Raw genomic sequence first — 18292 nt, 5'->3', positions numbered from 1 at the left:
GTCAGAACCGCTCCCCCCCCTCCCAACTCTGGGGGCCAGAGTGACCTCAGGCTGCTGAGGAACAGCCTATCCCCCTTGGGTCCAGAGCCAGGGTTTGATGAGTCCGAGAACGCTGCCATCCTGGTGAGATCTGCCCTTCCCTGTCTGGGGAGCCTAGGTGACCGCCACCAAGCTCCCGGCAGGTCTGGGATCCGAGCGCAGGCGGCCAAGCTCACCGCCCGGCGGGTGGGCGGGGTGTCCACGGGGCCCCGCACAGGGCCGGACCATCTGCCGCTAGGCCAGCGCGGCTCTGCTGCTGCCGGGGGCGGAGCTCGCGCCGGAGCTGGGCCGCGCCGGGGCGGGGCCGCGCCGGGGTCGGGGGAGGGGAGCGGGCCGAGCCGCGGCGCAGAGCCGGGAGGGCCGCGGCCACCGGAAGAGTCGCCGTCGCCAGCAGAGCCGGGAGAGTGGGGAGCGGAAGCGGCGGCCGCGGTGGCGGCAGGCGGCGCTGGGACCCGGGAGCGGCCGGAGAACAAGGGAGCTGGCGCCGCGGCCGGCCGCCGAGCTAGGCTGAGCCGCTGGGCCGCGCCGAGCGCCGTCGCCGCCCAAGAGGCCCGGCCCGGCCGCGGGAGCAGGCCGCGCGCGGGCCGCCGGGCCCGAGGCCGGAGCCATGGGCGAGACCAAGATCATCTACCACCTGGACGGGCAGGAGACGCCGTACCTTGTGAAGCTACCCCTGCCCGCCGAGCGCGTCACCTTGGCGGACTTTAAGGGCGTTCTGCAGCGACCCAGCTATAAGTTCTTCTTCAAGTCTATGGACGACGATTTCGGGTGAGGATGGCCCCTGCCTCACCTCCTGGGAACCCTGGCCCCTCCGGCTTCTCGGGGCCCACTCGGCCAGTTTGGACTCCCCTTGTTACACTGGCTTCTAGCCCTACTCTGGATTCCAGGGGGCGACTTGGGCATTTGGGGGGCCCCCCGTTTTTTCCAGAGGCTGGAGTTCAAGCCCCTTTAGGGACTTTACTTTTACCTCTTGTGGGGGACGTAGGTCCCCCTAGTTTAGGAGGACGTCTAACTCCCCCAAAGCAACCAGAGTTCCAAGCCCCCTTCACCTCCTCAGAGCCAGTGGCCTACATAGACAGACACACCCCCCCTCCACCGGATTCCAGAGCCAGAGCCCCCAACCTGCCGCCTGCCAAGGAAGCCACCTTTTTAGCAGAGACTTGGGGTGTTTGGCACCCGACCTTTGCCCTCTCCATCTTTTCAGCTCCCAACTCAGAGCCATATTTGGAGTAATGCATCCAGGGGCTATACTGTAGGACTTTGAACTGGGGGGAGGGGGAGTGGGAGGGGGGCTCTAGGGCCAGGCTGCAAGCTGCGGCCAGCAAACCTAATGTTTATTTAGCTGTCTCCCCTTCCTTGTGGGGTGTTTAGGATGTTGTCAAGGAATCGGAGTGCCTGACCCCTGAGAAGTCCCCCCTGGCCTAGGTGCTGATTTCCCTTCAGAATTGGGGCCTTTTTCCTCCAGATGGTAGCCAAGGTGGAGACCTTGGAAAGGGCCTCAGAGCCTGGATGGGAGGGCCAGGAAGCTCTCTTGGTGTTCTTCATCTTCCTCTCCCTGGCGGGGTCTTCTCCATCCAGCTGCAGGGCTTTGGACAGGCGGAGTTTGGAAGCAGTGACTTCCCCTTTAAGAAGGGATGGAATGTTGGAGCCGGAAGGTTCTGTAGCAGCTGGCCTGGGAGGGGGAGCCTGGCCCATCCCCTCACCACCCCCCCAACACCCAAGGGACTGGGGGAGGGGGAGGCCCCCAGACTTGCCAGCCCCACACTAACTGGGCACTGGGCCTGGAGGCCTGTGGGGAAGGCCTTCCCGGGCCCTCCAGGCCTAAAGGCTGTCTTTCCAGCCCCATCCTGAGGCCTGCACTGCTGTTTGGAGCTGAGGCCCCAGAGCTGAGTGAAGGGAGACATTCTCCTTCCTGGTGTTTATCAGTCTGGCTTCTCTTCTGAGACCCCTGCCCTTTTGGCCCTGGGAGGCAAGCACCTTCTCTCCTCTTCTGCCTAATATGTTTTGCTGTCACCTTTCCCCACGGAACTCAGGGTTTGATGAGCCCATGAGCTCCTGTGTGTGAGAGTGCTTTGTACAGTGGGAAGTGCTGTGCAGCTCCTGACCACTCTGGGTTCTGTTGCTGTTCCTACCCCTGGGGTGGGTACTCCTGAGGTAGTAATGATTGTCTGGCTTCAGTCCAGAGGCAGACACCCCTGACTGGAAGATTCTGAAGGAGGATTGATCTGCAAGGGGTGAGAGTGAGGGGACAGATGTCTTGGTGTGGTAAGAGAAAAATAGAGTTGGAAGAGACCAAGATGCCCCCTCAGGGTATGGGATAGGGCAAATCCTCTAGAGCCCAGCGTGCTGGAGCCACCCTGGGACTGGATGCCTTGGGGGACTAGGATAGGTATGTGTCTCCACATAATCAACTCACCCTGAACCCAATGGGCTTAGCCCCCTGTTGTAAACCTAGACCCCTCTGGGCTGTCTCCCACTCCCCCCCGGGCTGCTCTCAAGCCAGGCCTAACTGCAGCCTTAGGAGGGTCCCCATTTCATCTGCTCACTGTTGACTTGATATTGTTCTTTAAATCCACTGTCCGTTCACTCACTCTTTCTTAGCTTGACCCAATCAGTAATATGAAGTCACAGGTCTGAATTTCTATTTGTATTTCTTTCTAAAATATGTTAAAAATAAAATACTTCACTATTGAATTAAACATTCATTCAGGTGCGCCTGAAGTGATCTTGCGTACATTAGTGGTACTTGAACCGTCCTTGGCAAAGTATCCTAGTAGACTGTGTTAACAGGGTTGAGAACAAAGCCAAAGGAGGAGATTCATTTTGTTTTTATTCCCAGGATTATTAAGCAGGAGAGGGCTAGAGCTGTCTCGTCACAGAGAACTAGTAGCTGAGAAGTTTATATCTTTTATTTATTTAACAGACTCTTCTTATGATGCTTCAGTGTGCATGCACTGATCTAAATGCTTTTCAAATCTTTACTCATGCAGTCATCTTAACAGCCCTATGAAATAAGTAGTAATATCCCCAGTTTATAGAGGAAGAAACTAGAGCGCAGAAAAAAAGTAAGTAACTTCCCCAAGGCCACACAACTAGTAAGTGGCAGAGCTTGATTCTGCATCAGAAATCTGGCTCCAAAGTCTAAGGCCTTAATCAGGCAATTGTAGGTGTTACTATTATCGTCACCATTGCACAGATACGTCCTCTCTGAAGGAGATGCTGAGCCTTGGCAAACTATTGAGGTGATAGGGCTTAGCCCCTTGAGAGCAGGGTAAGGTAGAGGCCAGCGACCTCTGCTGACAGCTGGGAGAGTGGGTCAGAGGAGAAAGGCTGCTCTCCAAGCTCACCCTCTGAGGTTCCAGTTGGTGAAGCCGGAGGACTCCCCAACTCCCATCTGGTCTCCAGAAGTATTTGTCAAGCTAAGGTAGGCCAGACCCTCTTAAACTGCTGCAAAATGGAGGAAGAATAAACATTTTCAGCACTGAGGGAGATGGGGGATGGCGGCTAGAGTGGCCTCGAGGTGGGCGGGAGCAACTTGGGAAGTTGGGCTACCAACTGTGTTGTTCCTCGCTCTATGTCACATACTGCCGTGCCTCTGGGCCTTCTCCTCAGAGCACATTGCTCTTCCCTTGTCTTCCCCACGTGCATATTGCCCCATCCTCTGCATTGAGCTTTGAAAGTTATGGCACTTTATCCCATTTATCGTTACACCTACCCAGCTCCTAGCCAGGACCTGACACCTAAGAAATACTCAACAGATGTTTGTCCAGTGCACACATCTGCTGCTCTTATGGTTCTGACCACTTCCCACTTGCCATATTCTTGCATGAACTATCCATTGGGCCATAACCTCCAAGGACAAGGCAGGCTCCTGGTCTGATGCACCTTGAAGTTTATATAGTAGCAAGCACAGGATTTAAAACCTGCTGGGTTCTTACCAAAGGCTTTTTAATTGAACAACGATGGACAATGAGTGATGTGCAGATTTGTTTGGTCCCTGCCCTTAGAAACTTACACCAAGTTGGAGAGAGAGTATGGAAACTGCTAAAAATTGGCACAGCTAATAGCTTTTATTGTAAGCCAAGATCATGCCAGGCATTCACAAGTCCCACTTACCAGGGTAAGACAAAGATTTGGAAAAGTCAAGAAATTTCTCTAAGCTAGGAGAGCTAATATGTGGCAGAATTAGAGCCCAGATTTGTTCAACTCTGCTTGGGGCACGCGTGTGTGTGTGTGTGTGTGTGTGTGTGTGTGTGTGTGTGTGTTAGTGCTATGCAACCATGAGCCATTCATCTCCATGATGGGAGAGGGAGGCCTGTCTGAGGTCCCCCAAGGCTGTTGCTGAAGATCAGCTGATTGTTATGAGTCAGCAGAGCCTTGGCGACCTGTCGGTGACCCCTAGAAAGAGAGGAAACATCTGTAGCATTAGAGCAGCGTGGTGGGGCCTGCTGGGGGTGGGGGTGGTGTGGTGGGGACTCAGCAGCAGTTTCCCACCACAGGGAGACCCTCTCCAGAACAGGTCAGTCTCTGCCATGCGACCCACATACCCCATTTTCCTTTGGGCCCCAGGTCCCATATTGGACTGCAAGCTTAGGGTATCTTCTGGCCAGCCTGGCTGATGACTCTGAGCTATCTCCATGTCCCTTCTTTTCAGCATGTTCTATCCTTGGGCTTTCTGCCATTGTGGGCTTGACCAGAATGATTAGAGCTGCTTTCCCAGGGTCTTTGTGGGGTTGGAAATGGTGGAGGAACCAGAGCTAGATGGGAGGGAGAAGGGCAGGCTCGGTCTTTGAACTTGACTGTGAGTCCAAGAATGTGAGCAGCATAAGGAGCCAAGCACGTTCCCGGCTCTGGGCAGAAGCTGATCCAAGAACAAGGAAGGACTAGGCTTCCCAGTCTCCTTTCTTGCTGTCTTCCCTCTCTGCTTACAACCCCAGGCGTGTGTCTTCCTCTTGCCCCTGATCACATCTTTCCAGCTCTGTACTCCTAGAGTGTTTGACACAGTCTGGGGTCCTCAAACTTTTCCATTCCTTTCCCTAGCCCCAAACTGTAATCGTGGTCTGACTTCTTGCCTTGATGTATCCCCTGAGCCAAACTACATGCCTGTACACATCCCACCCCCTCCCTGCCCACATCACTGTCTCCTCCCCCCACTACCACCACCCATACGGGTCCACATCATCTGTCATTGTAAGAGAAAAAATGTGAAATACCATGGAAAGACCATAGGTTTTGCAGTCAGGCAAGCTTGGGGTTGAATTCCAACTCTGACATCTTCTAGCTCTGTGACCTGGAACAAGCTACTGAATGTTTCTCCATTTCTTTACTCATAAAATGAGGATCTTGTCCTTACAATGAAGGTGATGTGAAGATTATACATTCTAACTATAGGGAGATATGATGGTATAATAAGTAAGAATAAAGGCTAAAGAATCATGCTGACTAGGATTCAAATTCCAGTTTTTATTAGTGTGTGACTGTAAGTGAGTTTCTGAACCTACTGAGCCTTAGTTTTCCCATTTGTATCTATCTTAGCATTGCTGTGAGTAGTAAATGACCCAAGTAAAGTGTTTAGCTTAGTGCTTGGCCCATGATTCATGCTTAGTAAATGAGAGCAGTTGGTACTGTTAGCGTAATGGCAGTGGGGGATGTTCATTAGACACCTTTTCCCCTTCTCTTTCCTAATTTGCTTAAACTCTTCATCCACGCCTCCCAGAAGAATATCAGGATTCCCAAGAAGGAAAAGACAGAAATAAGGGTGTGCTTTTTCCTAGTTTAGGGTCAGAGGAAAAGAGTAAGTTCAGCCCAGAAGAGCTATGTTGGGACTGGATAACACACTCTTGGAATTCTAGGGAGTAGCCACATTTATGGGGGACAGCAATTTGTCAGGTGTAATTTGCAATCACCTGATAACTGAGGGGACACCCTAGGATGGCATCTGGCCTGGGCAGGGCTGGTGTCTTCCTGGTGGTGCTAAAGAGCGGTCCCTGGGTGACCCCCACTTCTGCTCCCATTTGAATACGCTTAGACTGGTGACATGATTCCCAGTTTAGGGTGGATGGGCCCTTGAGTTAGGATTGTGAGGACCCTTCCATTTCCACCCTAGAAAGCTCGCTCTGATACCCCCACCCTTTCCCTGCAGAGTGGTGAAGGAGGAGATCTCTGACGACAATGCCAAGCTGCCCTGCTTCAATGGCCGGGTGGTGTCTTGGGTAAGGAGCCCTCCTCAGCCCTCTTTCCTCCTGCGTCCCTGCTGTGGACTAGACAGGAAGAGCATTGCTAAGATTATAGCTAGTGGTTTTATACTTCAATATCTGACTCTCCCCTGAGTTTTCTACCTGAATTGTTTCTCACCCCAGATTCTGTAGCCTTGGTGAAAGCTGTGGGTGGGGAGATGGAATGTGGGGAAGGGAGGGACAGAAACACTCATCAGAGACACAGATGTCTCCTATGCCCTTTGAGGCACTTTGCCGCAGGTTCCAGCCAACCTCTGTCTGGGACCACTGACCCTTGTTCTCTGCCCCCATCCCACTTCAGTAGCTTGTGCCTTCCATCCTCCCCATCTGTGAGCAGTGAGTCCAGTCGTCGTCCCAGCTGACTTTGCACAGTCCTGTCTCTCCTGCCTCCATATCCCCTGGTTCATTCTCCCCAAGTCTGCATGCCATGCCGGAAGCCAGCTATCTGCTGTTTCCCTGGTGCCCCTGTACCATACTACCACCCATTCTTTCCCTGTCAGCTGGTATCTGCCGAGGGCTCCCACCCAGAGCCAGCTCCCTTCTGTGCCGACAACCCATCAGAACTGCCACCGCCCATGGAGCGCACAGGAGGCATTGGGGACTCCCGGCCCCCATCCTTCCAGTGAGTGTGGCCTGAGAGTGGAGCGGGCCCATGGGGGAGGCCTGCATCAGCTCAGCCCAGGGCTAGGGGGAGGGAACCCCCAGCCTGCCCCCTCTCCCACCAAGTCCTCTCTTCCCCACAGCCCTCATGCTGGTGGAGGCAGCCAGGAGAACCTGGACAATGACACAGAGACGGACTCCTTGGTTTCTGCCCAGCGCGAACGGCCACGCAGGAGGGACGGTCCAGAGCACAGTGCGTCTTCCCTGAACAGACGCCTTTCCTCCCCATCCCTACGCCTTCCCTCATTGCTTCCATTCAGCTACCCACTTCTTTGCCCTTTCCTGAGCTCTGGGTATGCCTGACCCCAGTGCAGCCCCAAGCCCAGCCTTGTGCCTCCCTTCCCTGCTGCATGGGCACTGTGAACACAGCTACCTCTGTTCCCTGCAGCAACCCGGCTAAATGGAACTGCAAAGGGGGAGCGGCGGCGAGAGCCAGGGGGTTATGATAGCTCATCCACCCTTATGAGCAGCGAGTTAGAGACCACCAGCTTCTTTGATTCAGATGAGGATGACTCTACTAGCAGGTGGGGCTTTGGTTTCATTGATACTATGGGGCAGGTGACCCCCGAGGAGCCCTGACCCCACCTTCCTCCCCCCAGGATGGTGGGACCCTGGGAGGGCTGTGGGCTTTGCATAAGGGACTTGGGCCCTGCGGTGCCTCTTGTGGGGCAGGGCTGGGCCAGCCTGGTGGGGAACGACTGTGGGCCCCCCAGGTTCAGCAGTTCCACAGAGCAGAGCAGTGCCTCACGCCTGATGAGAAGACATAAGCGGCGGCGGAGGAAGCAGAAGGTTTCGCGGATTGAACGGGTACGGGAACTGAGAGGCCAGGGATGGGTGGGGGCAGACTGAGCCCTGTGCTGGCAGATCCAGGCTGTGTGCTTCCTTAGACCCCCTTCTTTTGGGCCAGTGTTTGAGCCTTAGGGGGAGGGGAGGCCGAGGGCTGAGGAGGAGCTAGGTGGGAGCAGTGAGTTCTTGCCACCCCTGCATGCTGCTCAGTGCCTCTGTCTATTTCAGTCCTCATCCTTCAGCAGCATCACGGACTCTACCATGTCACTCAACATCATCACTGTCACTCTCAACATGGGTGAGTCTGGTGAAACAATACTCTTGAGGGCCTACCTACTGTATGCCAGATACTGGGCAGACTTGAGGAGTTCAGAGAGGTACAAGATATGTTCCCTGCCCCCGAGGAGCATTCTCTCATAAACATAAACCAGTACATCAACTGACCATTTCAGTAGCTCACTATCAGGGCTATGACAGAGGTAAGCACAGAGAGCTGTGGAAATAGAGGATGGCATCAGGGAAGGCTTCCTGGAGGAAGTAATTCCTGATTCCTATCCCCCTTCCCTTTTTCAGCCATTGCTTTTTCACTCTCTGATTTCTGCCCTAGGTGCTGTCTTTAGGAGATAGCTTAATATAGTAAAAAGAGCCCCAACCTTAGAATTTAAGTCTGAGTTGAATCCTGGCTTTGCAACTTAATGGCTTAGAAAAGTCATTGAGGTTCTCCGAACCTCAGTTGCCTGCTTTGTAAAATGGGACTAAGAGGCCCTGTGGCAGAGCTGGCAAGGACTAAATGGAAGTATGCGTGACCATACTGAGTACAGGGCCTGATTCAGGTTCACTGAAACGTTAGTTCCCATCCCTTTCCACCCTTTTCTAATAAGGGACTCAGAATTTGGGTAGGAACCTTATTCCCCTCTTAAGGTTGTGTCACTCTCTATAGAAAAGTACAATTTTCTGGGCATCTCCATTGTGGGCCAGAGCAACGAGCGTGGTGACGGAGGCATCTACATTGGCTCCATCATGAAGGGTGGGGCTGTGGCTGCGGACGGACGCATCGAGCCAGGAGATATGCTGTTACAGGTACCGCTGCCCCCGGAGGTGGTGCTGGGGTTGGGGCGTAGGAGGATAATCCCCATCCCTGTACCGGCTCATTTAGAGACCACTGCTTGGTAGGGGGAAGACCTCCTGATCCATTAAGCTCAGCTTCCCTACCCATCTCCCCAGCCCAGCTGCTTATCCCACTTCTGACCCTCTCTCCCAGGTAAACGAGATCAACTTTGAAAACATGAGCAATGACGACGCGGTCAGGGTCCTGCGGGAGATTGTGCACAAACCGGGGTATGGATGGGACGGGACATGGGAAGGAGGGAGCAGGCACTTCTGGCCGTCAGGCAGGGGGCTTATCTGGACTCCATGCATCCAGCCCTCTCACTAGGAGCCCCCTTGCTTTCAGGCCCATCACCCTGACTGTAGCCAAGTGCTGGGACCCAAGTCCTCGTGGTTGCTTCACACTGCCCAGGAGTAAGTGGTTGGGGGACTCGGCCCTAAAGCTGGTGCTTGGTACACGTGAACCCTGTCTCTCCATACTTCTCTGTTCCCCTGAACCCTCATACCTTCCCTGTGGGGCCTGGCAGTGGGCAGCCCCTGACTCTTCTCCTCCCTGCAGGCGAGCCCATCCGGCCCATTGACCCTGCAGCCTGGGTCTCCCACACTGCAGCCATGACCGGCACCTTCCCTGCCTATGGCATGAGCCCCTCCCTGAGCACCATCACCTCCACCAGCTCTTCCATCACCAGCTCCATCCCTGACACAGAGCGTGAGTGTCCAGCCCTGCCCCCTAGGCCCAGCAGGCAGGGCCGGGTGGGAGGGACTGATGAAGGCCCACATGGAGACTCTTGCTTCAAAGTCAGAGGGGGCTGGAGAGGGGGCTGAGTTCATTCCAGCTACCTCACACTGCAGCTTCCCTCAGTGGACACCCGACCCTCACTAAACAGTGTTTGCCTCTGAGCCTGTATTGAGCACCCTGTGAGCCTCAGTTTCCTCTAGTAAAATGGGACTAATGATATGCACTCTACTGGGTTCCGGGGCGAGGGAGGGAGGGTTTAATGAGAGGATATAAGTGAGGCCCCCATCCCAGGATGTGGCATGAAGTAAGCACTCAGTAAATGACTGCCATTTTTACTGTAACACACGTTATACACTATGCTAAGCACCTTCATTTATATTATTTAATTCTCTCTTCAAATATCCTTGCAAAATATGGGGCACCTGGGTAGCACAGCTGGTTAAGTGTTGGACTCTTGATCTCAGCTCAGGTCTTGATCTCAGGGTTGTGAGCACAAGTCCTGTGTTCAAGGCTCCACAATGAGCATGGAGCCTACTTTAAAAAAAAAAAAAAATCCTTGCAAAATAAATATTAAAGTCCCTATTTTTACAGAGGAGGAAACTAAGTGTCCTAGAAGTCAGTAATGTGCCCACCATTGGTCCGTAGTCATTAGATGGTAGAGCTGCAGAGCAGACTCCTCTCTACCTAACTCTGTAGCCTCTTTCTGCCTCACCATTCTGCTTCCCAACCCCAGGCCTAGATGACTTCCACCTGTCCATCCACAGTGACATGGCCGCCATTGTCAAAGCCATGGCCTCCCCTGAATCTGGGCTTGAGGTCCGTGACCGCATGTGGCTCAAGATTACCATCCCCAACGCTTTCATCGGTGAGAGGGCTGCATGGTGGGATGAAGGACGGGATGGGGAGTGATGGGGCAGGGCAGGCTGGGGGCTGAAGATCTCCCTTGGGCCACTCCCTTGAGTTGGAACCAGCCCCAGCCTTGTGGCTTCTGGGAGGTCAGAGGAGCCCAAGTCAGGTGGGCCTCCCAGTCAAGTGGTGGCCTTGCCCCCAGGCTCGGATGTGGTGGACTGGCTATACCACAACGTAGAAGGCTTCACGGACCGGAGAGAGGCTCGAAAGTATGCCAGCAACCTGCTAAAAGCCGGCTTCATCCGCCATACTGTCAACAAGATCACCTTCTCTGAGCAGTGCTACTATATCTTCGGTGACCTCTGTGGCAGTACGTGCCTCCCCCACCTCCTTGCTCTGTCTGCTGGCTGGGAATGGGGAGGTGCACAAGGATGTGGCAGCAGACCTCAGGGAGCCCCCATGAGGCATGAGCAGGCAGCCAGGCTGGGGGCCCAGCTTGAGGCCTGACACAGGCCTCCCTCTCTAGTAGAAGCAGAGCCCATTTAGGCCTTTTCACCTGCTCTGCATCCCCATCTTGGGGCTGGCATTTTCTAAGTGCCTCCTCTGTTTCTGGCCTATGCTGGTTGTTTCTGAGCATCATCTCACCCTCACTCAGTTCTCACAACCCCCGCCTCCTCACCTTCGGGAAGATGGATCACCGTCCCTATTTCAGCCGAGGAAACTGAGACTTAAAGAAGTTAAATAGTCCACCCATTCTCACAGCCAGATGCAGAGGAGTTAGGCCTTGGGTCCAGGTCTTTCTGGCTCCAGAGTCCTTTTTCTTGCTATCATCTGGAGCTGCCTAGGTATGTGGTGTTGCAGAAACATTGCCTTAGCCAGGTCAAACAAAGATCCTACCATTGGCCCCTAGTCACCCTCCCAGCACCAAGCAGGTTCCACCAAGGCAGGACCTGGGGCTAGCCTGAGGCCCCAAGTCCCCAGCCTCCTCAGACCCTTGAGGATGGGCTGTCTTGGGATGAAACTGAAAATAAACTGTCAGGGCCAGCTTAGACAGGACTCTGCAAGCTGCCCCGAGCATTCTGGACTTGGTCCTGAGAGAGTGCAAAGCCAGTGAGGGCTTTTAAGGAGGAAAGGTCTTCAGGGAACCCCCCTTCTCCTCCTGAGCATGTAGACAGCCCTTGGGAAGAAAGGGGAGTCCTCAAAACAGGACAGCATTGCTCAGGGCTGGGAGCAGAAGCCCCCTCCCAGCAGCCGCCTCTGCCTCAGGGAGCCTTTTGTCTGCCCAGAGATGCTTGCTGGCTGGAGTCCAAAAACTGACTTAAAATGCTTCACGTGAGGTTCTAAGACTAGAAAGGCTGTTGCTGCAAAGCACAAGTTCATGATGGAGGGTGACGGGGTGCATAGGGTTTTGGAGTTGGAGAGTTCTGAGTTCAAATCCCAGCTCCACCCTCTCTGTGTGAACATGGTAAGTGACAACCTCTCATTGCCTCAATTTCTTGATCTGTAAGTTGGAGGCAACAGTAGAACCTATCTCAGAGTTGTTTGGAGGTTAAGACAGCATGTATAATGCTTTCAGTACCATGTTTGGTTCACAGTAAGTGCTCTAAAAAAGTTCTCCATTATTCATAAATTTAATTGATTCTAAGGTGAATATTTCTTTCACATTTCAATATCTCTGAAATTGGGGTGCATCTTATAATTAATGGCTTCTTAGACACGATCCTGTGTGGTTACTGTTGTTATCATTAGCAGAAATCAGCCCTGGCTCTGAACCTCCAGGGACCCTTAAAGCTTCTCAAGGCAGCTGTGGTTTTTGCTCAAGAGATGTTCTATCCCTGGGGCCTCCTGGGGCCTTATCCATGGGCCAAGGCCCCTCAGAGGCCCAGCTCAGGGATATGTTGACAGGTCTTTTTCTTCTCACTGGCCAAGGTCTCCTCAGCCTCCTCAGCAGGAAAGAATTGGGGACCTGGGATCCCCAGAAGCCTCTAGTCATTCCCCTCAGGACAGCAGCCTGGAGGTTGAAACAGTCACCAGTCCTTGGGGCATGAGCCATGGCCAGCCCCTGCTCCTCACCATCACCATCCCCCATGCTAGCTGCAGGCCTTGGCAGTCTGATGGCTTAACTGGTAGACTCCACAGACTGCCTCAGCCCTCTCACATCCCCTCTCCTGACCTCTTCTCTCCTGGAAACTTGAGCTGACTTACAAAGGGCTCCATCTGTATCCAACAGCTGGCTGGTAGGGCAATTCCAGCTCTCTTAGAGCTCTGGGACCTGGTATGACGAGGTGTGAGCAAGGGGTGTCCCAGGTAGGTCATCACTTCTGGTGGCCCCTTGTATTCCTTTTCAAGTAGTTCCAACATTGGTGTGGGCAGCCTTGGCCTTAAGGAGTGCACGATTTCCTGGGGGAACCAGAGTCGTGAAACAAGTATTGTTAATACTGTGAAGAATGAGGCCTGGCTGGGAATGGGGTGGAGGGCACAGAGGAGGCACCTAAGTGGTTCTCTTTCTGAGGCCTTTCCACTGTACCCAACAGCACCAGAAAATCCATTCGGGCCAAGTCCCTTCTGTACGGGGGCGCTCTGAAAGGCCTATGTTTGTTCTGGCCTATAATGGGTACTTTTTTTAGTCCTAGGTGAAGGGAGAGGGCAAAGTTTCACCTAAGTTTCCCCCAGCTGCTCCCTACTCTTTATTAATGACTCACCTGGAAAGGTAAGAAGAAAATAATTAACTCCTAGCTTCTGCTCTGGCCACAGTTTGGATTGCCCTCAAGCAGGTCATTTAACCTCTCTGGACTTCACTTTCCTCATCTGGAAAAAATGTGACTGATGCCCTCTTCACAGGCTGGTGGTAACATCTGCATGAGGTGAAGGGCTTTGATCATGCCTAATGACTTGCAGGTTTGCAGTACCTGTCTGCTAGTTCAGCTGCCCGCACTCCCCTAAGTGAACAGAGAACGTTGCCCGTTTAAGTCTTCTGCTACTTCTTCCAGTTTACTAAGGAAGGAGGAGAAACTGTCAGACCCCTGGAAGGGGGCCTTCCTGGGAATGGGAGTTGGGTGTCAGGATTGGGCATTGAGCATCTGAAGTGGGGGCTTAAGGCCTTCCTGAGGAGGGTTTCCCTTGGTGCTGTGTCTACAAGGGTCTCCCTCTCCACCATCTCAGATGGGTGGTGGAGGGGGTCTGAAGAAGTAAGAGATCTCTGACCTGTGCCTCCTCTTATTTTGGGGATAAACTACCACAGGTGTTAGGTGTCATCGTAAATGTGCCCAACCCAACCTAGAGTGGGGACCTCTGTCTCCTGACCTAGGGGTGTGGGGCGTGGGATAGACCCAGCTCATCTGGCCCTCTCCTCCCCTCCACAGACATGGCCAACTTGTCCCTCCATGATCACGACGGTTCCAGTGGTGCCTCTGACCAGGACACGCTGGCCCCTTTGCCACACCCAGGGGCCGCCCCTTGGCCCATGGCTTTCCCTTACCAGTACCCACCACCCCCACACCCCTACAACCCGCATCCAGGCTTCCCAGAGCTGGGGTACAGCTATGGTGGGGGCAGCGCCAGCAGTCAGCACAGTGAAGGTAAGGCAGAGGCAGCGATGGTGGGGGCACAGGAGAGCCCCGAGCCGCTTCTGCAAGCTCTGAGCATCCCCCACCCTGGGCCTGCCTGTACCCTACAGGTAGCCGGAGCAGTGGCTCCAACCGTAGCGGCAGCGACCGGAGGAAGGAGAAGGACCCGAAGGCCGGAGACTCGAAGTCGGGAGGCAGCGGCAGCGAGTCGGACCACACAACCCGCAGCAGCCTGCGGGGGCCACGGGAAAGAGCACCCAGCGAGCGCTCGGGGCCTGCTGCCAGCGAGCACAGCCACCGCAGCCACCACTCAATGGCCAGCAGCCTGCGCAGCCACCACACGCACCCGAGCTACGGTCCCCCTGGCGTGCCCCCTCTCTACGGCCCCCCCCATGCTGATGATGCCCCCACCGCCTGCGGCCATGGGGCCCCCAGGAGCCCCTCCGGGCCGCGACCTGGCTTCTGTGCCCCCCCGAACTGACAGCCAGCAGACAGTCCTTCCGCATGGCCATGGGAAACCCCAGTGAGTTCTTTGTGGATGTGATGTGAACAGGGCCCCTCCCCCACATCGATCCCGCTCCCCTGGGCAGCTGCGTCCCTCTCTCCATCCGTCCTTCTTTTTTACTTTGTCTGGTACCTGAAAGGGAAATAAATTGAACTAAATTCAGGCGCGCTAACTGCTCGCTGGGCGCAGTGAGGGCTGGGTGCACCCACCGGTCGCCACTGCGGCCCCTAACCTGCCACCAGCCCCAGCTTGTCCCCCTGCCTACTAACTGCTGCATAGGCCTTCCCAGGATGCTTCATGTCCCTGAGCCCCGACTTGCTGGTGCTGCTCCTTATTTCTGACACACACTTCAGGAGTTGACCCCAGCAGACCCCTTTTGGGCCTGCTTGTCCCTTCATCCTCACTTTTCCCCCCTCAGCAACCTTGCACCATTCATTCTGCTTCATCAGCCCTCCATTAACTGCATCCCTTCGAGCATGTGTGCCAATCTCCTAACTTTCCCCCTCACAATACTGACACCAAAAAATACTTGATTCATCTACTCCTCCTGCTAACCACCCACCGCACCCCCCCAGGGCTGCCTCAGTACTATACCTTAGAGCCGTAGTCCCTTCCAGTAAGCATCCAAGCTATCCCAGCCTGTGCGGACCTTTACTGGAAGCCCAAGGGCCCCCCCTCAGTTGCCTGAGCTGCTGGTGGCTTCCAGGAAGCATATCCGCTCTACCCCTATACCTGCAACCCCATGCCCGCCCTGTGTGCTGGTTCCTTCAGACCCCTAACCCTACTAACCAGCAGGCTCATCTCACCTCTGGGCCTGAAACATTTCTTTTCTTTCTTTTTTCTTCCCTCAATTTTTCCTGGGTCTGGAGCAGCCAAGAATTTCGGGCTGTTTGACTTTCTGTGAGCCCCCAGCAAGGGGAGGCCCAGCCTCCGAGGAGACCAGGAACCCTGCTTCAGCAGCCCCTCAGGGCTTCCCAAGGATGTTCAGCTCCCACACCCCCACCTCAGCATGCTGAGTCATTAGGCTTTTGTGGAAGGCTTCAGCCTCTCACCCATATATGAGAGACTCTGTTCCCCTTTCCAGAGCGTGCCCCATTCCTCTCTCTCTCTTTCCCTCTCTCTCTCTTTCTCTCTCTCTCTCACAGACACACATACACATATGTGCCTATGTAAGTTCACTTAAGCCTCAAGGCTGGTCCCTACCCAGAGGGCTGGACCCTCTCTCCCAGGTTGTAGGGCTGGTTCCCTGACTTCCCTCTCCCCTTATACCCTTCAAACCTCCCACACATGTCCCCATCATCTTTCTACCTGGATAAAGCTCGTGAATTGGTGCTCAGGTTAGGCTCAGCAGAGGACTCCGCAGGCAACTGGCAGGTGGTTCTCACCCTGACCCTCACCCCATACACCCTTCCCTGATTTTACAATCACAGAAAAAGGTTGGGCAAGGGACTTCTGGGACTCCTACTAAAGTGCCAGGTTTTATTTTTTACCTTATTCTCCAGTTGAAGCAAATCATGACTTTCTCTTTAAACCTCTTCTGTAAATTCTCCTGGCTCACCTAGCCATCCATATTTTTAGGACTGGGGTGTCAAGAGTAGGATTAAGTCTTAAGCTCCAGGCTTTGGGGCAAACTAGGGTAGGGACATTTTTGGCATTCATTCATTTAACCAATACTTCCTGGGGTTTTTGGTGACCAAGGGCTGTGTTAGAAGCATGACTCGGTCTTTCCTGCCTTCTAGGAGCTCTAGGTTTGCTCCCAATCCAGGCCATGGCTTTCTCTAGCCACCACTACAGGGCTGCCTCCCTACTTTTCCTTTTCTGACTCTGCCATGTTCAACTCCACTATCGCTCATGTTCAACTTCACTATTGCTCATGCCTTCAGTGTTGGTGCTCCCAGTGTTCAATCTTTGGTTCACTTCTCTCTTTCCTCTATGTTTACTTTCCAAATGATATCATCTATCCTGATGTCCTCAATTGTCCCTGATACGCCGGTGATTCTAAAACACATATCTTCAGCCACAATTTGCCTCCAAATCTGAGATCTGCATTATCACCCACTGGACATCAACATGGACATATCCATATGGACTCAACTCATTTCCCCCATCAAGTATGTTCCTGAATTCCGATCCTGGTGATCTTTATCACACTCTACATAGGCACACCAGCTAGGAACATGTATGGGCTTAGATTCCTCCTCATATCTTACGAGTCAGCATATCATATCATTCCACTCCAAAAATCTTTCTTAAATATGGTCCTTTCTCTCACCTCTGCCTCTACTCTAATTCACAGGAGCATAGGATTTGGAGTCAGGTTGTTCTGGGTTTGAATTCCAGCTCTACTACTTTTTGGTTTCATGATAAGAGAGTTATTTAATCTCTCTGAGCCTCAATTCCCTCATATGTAAAATGATGATAATAATACCTACCTCACAGGGTTGTTGTGAGGATTTAAATTAGATATTGTACGAAAAGTGCCTAGCACAGTGCCTGGCACAGAGTAGAATAGGTGCTCAATAAATGGTAGCTATTATTATTATTATCATTATCATTATTATTATTATTACTTACTCTAAATTGGTAGGGTATTAGTGAAGATAAAGCTTTTGGGAAGGTAGCAGTGAAGCTTTGGATGCTGGTTCAAGAATTAGAAATGCCACTATTCGATCACTCAGTGGATTCACACTGTGATCACCATTTGAAGGAGAGCAGATCCTCATCCTGCCACACCCTGGCTTGTAGCAGGAGGATGCTGGGACAGTAGGGTTTGCAACCAGGTTTGCCTTTTTTTGCCCTTCCTCCCATGGTAGGCTCAGCAGCAGTGAAGGCAGCAGGGCATCTCTCCCTACAGAAAGAGCTAACAGATTTTCTTTAGGTCCTGCAAAAGTCAAGTAGGCCTTTCATGTCTGAGGGTTTGCTCTGTCTCTTCTTCTCAGCTTGGATGTGAAGATTAACTCTGTTCATCAGAGAGGGGATTTCAAATTCTGTATCCAGTTAAATTAAACCTGCCAACGGTGGGCACCTGGGTGGCTCAGTCAGTTGAGCGTCTGCCTTCAGCTCAGATCATGATCCCAGGTTCCTGGGATTGAGTCCTGCTCAGTGGGGAGTCTGCTTCTCCCTCTACCCTTCCCTCCTGCTTATGCTTTCTCTCTCTCCCTCTCAATAAATAAATAAAACCTTTAAAAAATAAATAAGAGTAAATAAATAAACTTGCCAACGGTTTTTTTTTAAGATTTTATTTATTTATTTGACAGAGAAATCACAAGCAGGCAGAGAGGCAGGCAGAGAGAGAGGAGGAAGCAGGCTCCCTGCTGAGCAGAAAGCCAGATGTGGGGCTTGAACCCAGGACCTGGGATCATGACCTGAGCCAAAGGCAGCGGCTTAACCCACTGAGCCACCCAGGCGCCCCTTGCCAACAGTTTTTAAAGCAACATATATGCTGTCACTAGAAGGCACACAGGTGCTGGGCTCCAGAAGTCACATACGTATAAATAGCTGGGATAGAACAGACATTCTTGAAAAGAGTTGGCTAGTTTCTTACAAGTATTTGCCTCCTCACTCCCTGCCTTTTTACTTGGGTCTTGATCTCTGGGAAAGGGCTCATGTCCGGAACAAGTATTTGATGAAAAACTCTTGAGAGAATCAGAGGTGGTGTTAGAAAGCAGGAAATTCAGTACAAACATTTCTGATGAGCCCATGAGCTCCTGTGTGTGAGAGTGCTTTGTACAGTGGGAAGTGCTGTGCAGCTCCTGACCACTCTGGGTTCTGTTGCTGTTCCTACCCCTGGGGTGGGTACTCCTGA

General features: G+C 53.1%; 1 protein-coding gene across 1 annotated transcript; it reads left to right on the top strand.

Moving 5' to 3' along the window:
- The first annotated feature begins 596 nt into the window (after positions 1-596).
- LOC111148907 (segment polarity protein dishevelled homolog DVL-3-like) lies at positions 597-17027 on the top strand. The gene is given in 17 exon segments (XM_022505691.1): positions 597-807; positions 6182-6251; positions 6776-6897; positions 7019-7128; positions 7324-7459; positions 7649-7742; positions 7950-8019; positions 8662-8801; positions 8983-9059; positions 9175-9242; positions 9388-9537; positions 10301-10432; positions 10619-10786; positions 13779-13994; positions 14093-14367; positions 14369-14449; positions 14451-17027. Coding segments are annotated over 17 exon segments (2151 nt in total). The 5' UTR covers positions 597-646; the 3' UTR covers positions 14532-17027.
- Positions 17028-18292: the final 1265 nt, after the last annotated feature.

This window comes from Enhydra lutris, unplaced genomic scaffold (assembly GCF_002288905.1).
Source record: "Enhydra lutris kenyoni isolate GAN:26980312 unplaced genomic scaffold, ASM228890v2 scaffoldscaffold2, whole genome shotgun sequence".
In the NCBI taxonomy this organism is placed as follows: Eukaryota; Metazoa; Chordata; class Mammalia; order Carnivora; family Mustelidae; genus Enhydra; species Enhydra lutris.
The sequence above is the reverse complement of the archived record's forward strand: the minus strand, read 5'-3'. Positions and strand labels throughout refer to the sequence as shown.